At 45.1% G+C, this 10,134-nt stretch overlaps 1 protein-coding gene across 1 annotated transcript; it reads left to right on the plus strand.

Moving 5' to 3' along the window:
- Window positions 1–7,085: 7,085 nt before the first annotated feature.
- Window positions 7,086–9,901, plus strand: LOC112612942 (phylloquinone omega-hydroxylase CYP4F11-like). The gene is made up of 4 exons (XM_025367959.1): window positions 7,086–7,390; window positions 8,148–8,418; window positions 9,503–9,569; window positions 9,768–9,901. Exons 1-4 carry the CDS (start codon window positions 7,086–7,088, stop codon window positions 9,899–9,901), a joined length of 777 nt encoding a protein of 258 aa, XP_025223744.1.
- The last annotated feature ends 233 nt before the right edge of the window (window positions 9,902–10,134 follow it).

The raw sequence follows: 10,134 nt of genomic DNA on the forward strand, positions 1-10,134 counted from the left end.
CCAGTTCTAGAAGACATGTATTTTGATCTTGGGGTTTAAAAGTTTTTTTCCTGAGAGTCTTTATCTTTTAGTGCTTATTTAACTCAATTACCTTTATTTTAATACTGATTTATTGATACTCATTTATGCCATCCTATTTCAAATTGTATATTTGCCATTCTAAAAAATCTGAATAGAAAATTTGAAAGAAAAGGCTGGATACATACCTGTCAGACAAATATGCACCAAATGAAAGCTGAGGTTGCAATCTTAATAATAATAAAAGGCGGAATTTATGGAAACAATGATCACAATGTCTCTAATACCATATGCCACTCCAGGGAACCAGAGTTCCTTGAGACATGGCTGATCTGTGGTCTGGACACAGAAGAAAGCCTTAAACACCTTGTACCAGTGTGAAATGAAACTTCCACTAAGTAATGGGGTAATATTAAAAGCCTGGAGGTTCTAGATTGAAAAGATGCCCACTAGCCAAAAAGGATAATCATTGTACAGAAGATGGAGGAATAAGCTAAATTACACCATGAAGAAGCTTTCAGAAAAACAGAAGGATAATTCCACAGAACAATTGGTCTGGTCTCATTGATAAAGGCTCATTCAAAGGACAAGAGAAATTCGAGCAACCGCTGGATGCAACATAGGAGACTAGTTGAATATTGATTTACATAACCAGCTGTAAGTATTTTTAAGGCAATAGAGAACATTTTGATTATAGTATGAATGAATGATTAGGTATGAGTAATATTAAGGCATTATTATTGATCTAATTACCAATTATTTTAGAGACAGTTCTCACTCTGTTCCCCAGCTTAGAGTAGGATTATGACTCACTGCATCCTGGAACTCCTGGGCTCAAGCAATCCTCTGCCTCAGCCTCCTAAATAACTGGGACTACAGGTGTGTGCCACGTCAACTGTCTAATTAAAAAATTTTTAGAGACAGGGCCTCACATTGTTGCCCAAACTAGTTTCGAACTCCTGGCCTCAAGTGATCTTCCTATCTCAGCCTCCCAAAGTGCTGGGATTATAGGCATGAGTCACCATGCCCAGCTAATTATTTTTTTAAAGTGCAATCTGGTTACTTTGTCTATGGAGAAAAATGTATGGTTTCTTGATGCATGAAATTCTGTTTTGTAAATATATATATATATATATATATATATTCAAGCCTGGCACGGTGGCTCACGTCTGTAATCTCAGCACTTTAGGAGGCCTAGGTGGGAGAATTGCTTGAGCCTAGGAGTTGGGATCAGCCTGGCGAACATAGTGAGACCCCATCTTAAAAAAAAAAATCTTGGCTGGGGCACAGTGGCTCATGCCTGTAATCCTAGCACTTTGAGAGGCGGAGGCCAGTGGCTCACTTGAGGGTAGGAGTCAAAGACTAGCCTGGCCAACATGGCGAAACCCGGTCTCTACTAAAAATACAAAAATTGGCCTGGCGCGGTGGCTCACGCCTGTAATCCCAGCACTTTGGGAGGCCGAGGCGGGCGGATCAAGAAGAAAAGATAGATTGTTCACCCATTGTAGTGAGAAAACTGCTCATTTTATGAAGCAAAGTAAGTAAATCTGAATTTCTGCCTAACAGCACATACAAAGGAGGAATCCAGCTGGATTCAAAAAACAAATACCAAATATCAAAGTATAAATTTAATAGAAGAAAGTATAGGAGAATAACTTTGTGATCTAGGCTTGAGGAAAGACTTTCTAAACAACATTTCCAAAGCACAATCATTAATATGATTTTTAAGACATGAAAAAAAACCAACATTGAGGACTTCCATTCAACAAAGGATTTCTGGGATGAAGTTAACAGGCAGATGGGAAATGGGGAAAAGATATTTGCATTGTCTAAAACTGACAGGAGCACATCTATGTTGTGTGGGGAATTTCTTAAAGACTGACAAGGGAATAATATCTAGAACAAACAAGAAACCAGTTATATCAAGAAGGAGTAGGTACCTTAATGCAAAAATGAGCAAAAGATGTGAGAAGATGATGCACAGGAGTTACTCAGACAAATGAACGGATGTTCAAAAAAAAAAAAAAAGGAAACCAAAAGGAAGAATAGAGGAAAGGGGAAAATGAAAAAGAGCAGTGGAATTTCACTGTATTCCCCTGCAGTTCCCCAAATTATAAAATGTCTTGTGTTGGTTGGGCTATGAGGAGAAAGAAATACGTATGCACTATGGGCTGGGCACAGTGGCTCATGCCTACAATCCCAGCACTTTGGGAGGCCGAGGCAGGAGGATCACTTGAGGCCAGGAGTTTGAGACAAGCCTGGCCAACATGGAAAAACCCCATCTCTACCAAAAATACAAGTATTAGCCAGGTGTGGTGGTGAACGTCTGTAATCCCAGCTACTCTGGAGGCTGAGGCATGAGAATTGCTTGAACCCAGGAGGTGGAGGCTGCAGCGAGTTGAGATCGCACCATAGCACTCTAGCCCGCTGGTGACAGAGGGAGACTGTATCTCAAATATTAATAATATTAAAAGAAATATCTATGCACTATTAGTGGGCATGTAGAATGGTGGAAATTAAAATCTTTAATGGAAGTCATGCTCTGTATACCAGCAAACTTGCTACTGTGTATCTATCTTGACTTCTGAAACCTGTTTACAGTGGGACATGTAAGAGAAAGGTCCCTGCAGCAGTTAGTTTAGTGGGGGTGTTGGATAAGCCTGCTTGTCCCTAATTGGAGAGAAGGCAGGTAAAAGGGTATAGAGGCAAACAATAGATATAGAGGCAAAAGGATATAGAGCTTTTGGCAGGAATTAGATGCACACAGAGTAATGTAAGTGAACCTTTAAAATAATATTGAGTGAATAAAACTCAAAACAGGATGAACTCTCTAGCATAATTCCATGTGGTCACATTAAAAATACATCTACATGAAACTACTCTGACTAATATAGTAATAATGAATCCATGTCATTTGTCAAAATCCATATATACAATTCGAAGAGTATAACTTAATGTAAACTATGGAATTTAGTTAATAATAATGCATCAATATTGGTTCATCAATTGGAACACACGGTACCACAGGAATGCAAGATGTCAACAAAAGGAAAAACTACTCTAGAACTTGGTTAAGAATGTGTTAGTGCTGGTTCATCAATTGTAACAGGTGCTACAGGAATGCAAGATGTCAACAATAGGAGATACTACTGTAGAACTTGGTTAATAATGTGTCAATATTGGCACATCAATTGTAGCACAGGTGCTGGAGGAACACAAGATGTCAACAATAGGAGAGAGGTCCCCACATGCAGGGGTGAGGCATATATGAGAACTCTCTATACTTTCTGATCAATATTTCTATAAACTTAAAACTCCTCTAGTAAAATCAAGTCCATTAATTTACCATTTAAAAAAAGTCACATAAGAAATATATGCAGATAGAAAGCAATGTGTATCTTACAAGAACATATACAAATCAAAAGGTGCATATTATGTATGTGAAAATGCCTGTCAAAGAAAAGAATGGAAACAGTGAAAGAAAGGGGATAAACAAATGAAATAAGAAAAGGATCTTGCACAAACCAATGTCAATCAAAAGCCACAAACTGGAAATATCACGGACTCAAACCTCTGCACCTGAATTCTACCATAAAAGAAAAACAGAAATGTTTTTATGACTAATGTAAGCCACATTGCTGTAAGAGTTTCTGAAATCCTTGGTTCTGGATGGGCCCATCCATCATTACACCCCATAGTAGTCTCACTAGGACATTGTCCCCAAGTATCTGCCCCCGACTCCCTGCCACACAGGAGGAGTCAGTCTGGCTCTTGGACAACAGAGAATCACCCAGACAGTGAGGAACTTTACTGGAGTGAGGATGACATATCCCACATGAAAAGACCACCCTATGACATGGAAGGAAAGTCTTCTGACCATGCAGCCGCCCTACCCAGAAACCATCCCCCAGCATCAGCCACCTTCCTTCCCCATCCCTCCCATTGCTGGGCATCCTCTCTCCTACTAAGCACTTCTCCATCTGCTCCGCTCCTCTCCATCCCCTCTCCTGGGCCGCCGCCCCATCCTCCTCCTCATCTCCTCTCCTCTGCACACACTCCACTCTGGCTTCCAGAGAGAATTTTCTGAAATGTTTACAAGTTGCGGAGACATCAGACCCAGGGTGGAAACCCCAGCTCTCACTGTGTGTCTTTGGAGAAAGGACTTTGCAGCTCTGAGGCTCCTCTCCCCAAGTGAAAAACAGGAGTAAGCAGAGAACTGTGAGAGTCCACCTTGTAAAAGTCATTGTCATTGGCTGATGATGATATTGGTCTTCAGAGTTGGTTTGTTTGTATCGTTCTGTACCAGCTGTCACTCACTGACCCCATTCTAGACTCATGGTCTCCAACCCTAGCAGGGACCTTAGCATTCCTGGCAATGACACAACACAGTGTCTGATCCAACCAAGAGTCTGATCCAACCTTCCCCCTCTGCTCAAGCTCCTGCCTCACCCCTACAGTCCACCATCCTGCCTCTTGCTTGCTGGAGCAGCCACAGTTCTCGAGGCTGGGGTCCCCCGTCTCCTCTGACAGGTGGACGGAATTCTGCCTACTCTGGTATCACTGCGGATGGCTCACACGCAGGTGCAGAGCAAACATCTCACAGCACTGGAATGCATCCAGCTCCATCCTGCCTCTTACAACCAGATTAGCAAGGACACAACAGTGGAGACAAAATACACCTAGCACAGGGTTTCTCAATCTCAGCACTCGTGACATTTGGGACCAGATCATTCTTTGTAGTGGGAGCTGTCCTGTGCATTGTCTGCCATTTAGCGGCGTCCTTCACCTCAATCCCTTAGATGCTAATAGGAAAATCCCCCCCTCCCCACAAGTCCTGAGAACGGGAGTATCTCTGGACATGATCAAATGTCTCCTGGGGGCCAGAATCACATTCAGTTGAGGACCGCTGACCTATAAGCTGCAACGGGCACCTGGGTTGGCTGAAGAGCCAGGCGCTCTGCGTGGGAAAAAACCACCCTAGGCAGCCACCTAAGGCTGAGATCTCTCTCTTTTCCCTGTCTCCCCAGTTCTGCACCCCACCTTCAGGCTGGGCAGCTCCATCCACAACTCTCTGACTCTGCCCTTGTACCCATATCCTCTTGGTTCCCCTCCACCTGGGGTTGCCTTCAATCAAGTGGTCTTAAGGAAAACGCAGAAAAAGGACCCTTTTAAGGTGCTTTCAGAGGGTACCTGCAGGCAAGCGTAGGAGCCTTGAACTGGTGCTGTGAGCTTTATGCCTGCAGTGGCCTTCCCAGCAGGTTATTCCCATGGGCCTCCCCAGGAAACCACCCTGGAAGGGCTGTCCTCTGCGTCTGTGTCCCTGGCACATGGTAGGTCTCAGAGGTGTGAGTTTCCATGTTTCTCTCACAGAAACCCTTCAAACTCAAGAGAGTAAAGATGAAGATTGCGTAGTTGCAATTGCTGAGTACAAACCACTTCAAAATTCATTGGTTTAGAGCAATAAGGGCTTATGATACCTAACAAGTGTGTGAGACAGTTGGCTGGTTCTTCTGCATGTGGATGGGATCACTCTTGGTACATGAGCAAGTCAGGTGGGTCAGGTGGGCAGCTTTGCTGATCCTGGCTCAGTTTATTCACATGTTTGGAGCTTCACTAGCTTCAGGTTAATCTAGAATGGCCTCAGCTGTGACACCTGGACTTTTCTCCATGTGTTTCTCTGCCTCCAGGAGGCACCTGCTGTTCACATGGCATAGACTGGGTTCTGAGAGACTGTGAGGACACTACAATGTCTCTGGACATTCTCTCTGCAATGTTTCAAAGTTCAACCAGGCTTAGGTCTGCACAGACTCAAACGGGCATAAAATAGGCTCCATGTCTTAATAGAAGTTGCTGGAAATTCATAGTGCAAAGTGTGTGAATACAGGGAGGAGTGAAGAATTGGGAGTTGGTATTTTGTGAAGTGCTTAAGATGTTTTACTTACTTGCAAGCTGATAAGCTAGCTTTGTTAATACTTCGTGGATTCTGCTAGGAGATACGAGAGTCCTGGGTCAGAGACAAATGACTATTTATTACTCATGGCATAGCAAGCAGTATGTTCTTGGTTTGCATCATTTCTCCAAACCACCCAAATCCCACAGGGTGCCACAGAGAGGTTTCAATAGTTGCCTGCTCATGCAGTGCATTGCATGGGAGGAAAGGAGCACTAGACTTAGGGAATCTGCTTTTATAGCAAGCAGAAGCAAGCTTGATATTGGTCCAGGAGGAGCCATGGCCTTGTCTCTCGATGTTGTTCTCTGCAAAAACAACTCTGAGAAGTGGCCCAAGTAAGAACAACAGGTCTGGCATTGTTGGCATACCCAGAGAGATGCTCAGATCTGATGGAGGAGTCCCTCTCACAACAGGGACATGTGTGTGTGTGTGTGTGTGTATGTGTGTGTGGAAATGCATATATATAATTTATATAAATTATATAAATACATATGTGTGTGTGTATATATATATTTACGTTCTGGGATACATGTGCAGAACGTGGAGGTTTGTTACATAGGTATACATGTGCCACGGTGGCTTGCTGCACCCACTAACCCATCATCCAGGTTGTAAGCTCCGTATGCATTAGGCATTTGTCCTAATGCTCTCCCTGCCCTCGCCCCCAAACCCTGACAGGCCCCAGTGTGTAAAGTTCCCCTCCCACAACAGGGATATTTTTGAAATGAATTTATGGCAATGGAGATGAGTAAAACCAACATTTACTGAGCACTCACCATGTGCCAGAAACAGTGCCATTTGCCAGCTCCATGATACACTTTTTCTAATTTAATTTTAATAACTGTGTGAGGTTGTGGTTGGTTTTGCCCTATTGCAGGTGATAAAACTGGGGACTAGAGAGATTAGGGAGCTCACCAAAGTTCAAACAGATAGTAAGTGAGCTAGGAGTGGTGGAGCAGTGATTCCACCCTAGTTATCAGGCCCCATAGCATGTTGTCTTAATTGTTACTGAAGATTTGATCGATGGGACCTACAGGAGTGCAGTAGGTTGACCAAGAGCACACAGACCATAGGAGGCTGAGCTGGGACTTGAACCCAGGTCTCTCGACTCCCAGCCATGAGTCTTTATCTCCTAAGAGTAACAGTTTCTGGTCCTATCCAAGCTGGTCCTTCCTGGGGATGGGTGCCTGGGGCAGAGGACCAGGAGGATGATCGTGGGGGATCTATCTTGGTGTCTGGGTCTGGGAAGGCGCTCACAGGAGGCAGTTCCCAGCTTCAACTCTGTTTTTACTCTGGCCAGGACAAGTGGCAGTGCCTGGCCTCGGAGAGCAACGCCAGACTGGACATGTTTGAGCACCTCAGCCTTATGACCTTGGACAGTCTGCAGAAATGCGTCTTCAGCTTTGAAAGCAATTGTCAGGAGTGAGTCCTTTCCTATGGCCTGAGAACTTGGGCCACGAACCCAAGGGAGTAGGTTGGAAAAGGATGACTGACTGGGGTAACCAGAAGTGCCTTTCTGAAGGCACTTTCTGTGTGTCGTAGCTGGGCTTTGAAGGATGGGGAAGGAGAGAGAGAAAGTACAGTCCTTTCAAATAGGTAGAAATATTTGAGTATAGGCAAGACGACTAGTATGAAGCAAGCATGCACAACAGACAGTAGAGATGAGGTTGTGGAATTAGACAGGGTATAGATTTCAGGACATTGAAGTCAGGAAAAGTGGCATGAACTTTATCAGGAGGTTCCCAGGAATCTTTTGAAGGGAGTTGGGCCGATAACAGGTGCGATCACAGCTGAGCTCTGTGGAGGTCTGCCTGTCATGTAGACACGACATGGAGCTGACATTGGATGCAAGTTGGTTATGGCGGGGGCTGGGACAGAAAGAACTGGAAGACAGTGAAGTCTGAGTTTTGTGAACAGTTTTTTGGAAAGAAAAGAGTCCAGACTGGATACTGGGTGGCAGAGATAGGAGAGAAGCATGGTGTCCAAGCTATGCTCTGGGTATCTAGGTGCATGGAAGCAGCTCTCAGAGATAGGATGCCTGGAGAGAAGGGATTTTGGAGAGTCAAGTCTCCTGGCTGTTTCTGGATACTCAATTTCCTGGTGGGCAGTAGCTTCTAGCTGCTGGTGAGAGGTGCTCCTGGGACTTTGCATATGTTAAGTTGTTACCTCCCTCATGCAGGAAACCCAGTGAATACATTGCCACCATCTTGGAGCTCAGTGCATTTGTAGAAAAAAGAAACCAGCAGATTCTTTTGCACACGGACTTCCTGTATCATCTCACTCCTGAAGGGCAGCGCTTCCACAGGTCCTGCCGCCTAGTGCACGACTTCACAGATGCCGTCATCCAGGAGCGGCGCCGAACCCTCCCCACTCAGGGTATTGATGATTTCCTCAAGAACAAGGCAAAGTCCAAGACTTTGGACTTCATTGATGTGCTTCTGCTGAGCAAGGTGGGCTTCTCTGGGATGTGATTTCAAGTAACAGAGTGGAGATTTATGCCAATGTCAAATGAGAGAACTTAGACTTGATCCAGAGGGCAGTGGGAGCCATGGAACATGCTTGAAAAGAACAGGTCAGAGATAGGTTTGAGAGATGACTCTGTGGAATTCAGCTGGCAGGGGACTGCTAAGTATGAAATAGTGAGGAGCCCGAGATTTTACTTACATGTTAGTAAGTTAGTCTGACACATTTTTATGCATATCTATATGTCTATGTCTATATCTATGATGACAGATGCACCAAACCCCTGGATCACAGCAGCCTATTTTAATCATTTGCAGCAATAGCAGCAACCAGAGTAGGATTGTAGAGCTGGCTCTCCATTCCCATATTCCTCCTAGGGTAGCACAATGTTTTTACCTGTAAATACACCAGAAGGCACTGCAGAGAGAGGGCCCCACATTATACATCTTGGAGCTTACATAGGATAGCTAGCACATCTGCCCCTTCTTCCTTCCACGGGGAGTGTGAGAATGGGAGAGAGAGGGGGTGGGGAGAGAGAGAGAGAGAGAATGTTTGCTTTGTTCTGGAGTAAAATCTACTCCTCTCCAGTGAGATGTCCATGCCCGTAAGTGCATGGTGTTATAGATTTATAATGTAGGTGGTGGTGTTATAGGTTTATAACCCAGATGCCTTCTGGAAAGATAAAAACGATTCTCTGAGTTTACCACTCTAGAATGTGAGCAAATATCTTCAGAGCAATACTCAATTTCTAACCTCCAAGCCAAACTGCCATTGAAATATGCTGTAACCCAGGTTGCCAGTAATGTTTCACTCCAAAAGTCCTCATTATTCAGAGACAAGATAATATTCACAGGTCATTGACTCTTCCCAGCAGGGCCAAATAGGAGAAGCCAACGGGAAGCATGTGGGTGGTAGTCTCTGAAGGTGGTGACCAAGAGACATCTAGGAGTGCACGATGGGCTTGGGTTTCTGGAAGAAGGATGGATCTTCAGAAATTGTTTTAGGTTTGACTCAAGAGCCCCCAGAGCTGGTGTGATTTGGGGCAGGGGTATTGTCTTGCCTTCTTTCCAGGATGAAGATGGGAAGGAGTTGTCTGATGAGGACATAAGAGCAGAAGCTGACACCTTCATGTTTGAGGGTGAGGGTCTCAGTGTGGGACTACAGTGGGGACAGGGGCCTCTCCATCCCAGTGACATGGTGAGTGGACCCTGTGTCACTCCATTCTGCCCATCCTCCCCCTCCCTACCTTCTCCTGGAGGGCCTCAGTGTATGGGTGCTGTCCACCCTCTGGTGCTGAAGCAGCCCAGAAACCCAGTTTTGCTTGGCTGCCCCTCAGGCCATGACACCAGAGCCAGTGGTCTCTCCTGGGTCCTATACCACCTCTCACAGCACCCAGAATTCCAGGAACACTGCCGGCAAGAAGCGCGAGAGCTTCTGAAGGATCGTGAGTCTATTGAGATTGAATGGTGAGCGCAGGTGCTGGCCTGTTCCTGATCTTTTCCCATTGGTCCTGCTCCTCAGGTGGGGAGCGGGGGAGGAGTTGTTTTTTGTCAATTCTTCCATTATTGCTTAGTGGGAGTCAGTGCAAATCCCAGAGTCAGGGCTTAATACCCAGCCTGACCAGCAGGGGATGGTTTGGAGGCTTTTGGGACAGAAAGACCTGGGCACTATAGACTCAAAGGTGAGTCAGATCCAGCCCTTGC

Source organism: Theropithecus gelada, chromosome 19 (genome assembly GCF_003255815.1).
Source record: "Theropithecus gelada isolate Dixy chromosome 19, Tgel_1.0, whole genome shotgun sequence".
NCBI classification, from domain to species: Eukaryota; Metazoa; Chordata; class Mammalia; order Primates; family Cercopithecidae; genus Theropithecus; species Theropithecus gelada.

What these genes read in the sequence shown, in the direction of transcription:
- LOC112612942 (XM_025367959.1), top strand. Translation starts at nt 7,086, where the DNA reads ATGAGTCTTTATCTCCTAAGAGTAACAGTTTCTGGTCCTATCCAAGCT. An exon ending in ATGTGCTTCTGCTGAGCAAG is followed by an intron (nt 8,419 to 9,502) that starts GTGGGCTTCTCT and finishes CCTTCTTTCCAG; the next exon opens with GATGAAGATGGGAAGGAGTT. An exon ending in TGACACCTTCATGTTTGAGG is followed by an intron (nt 9,570 to 9,767) that starts GTGAGGGTCTCA and finishes GCTGCCCCTCAG; the next exon opens with GCCATGACACCAGAGCCAGT.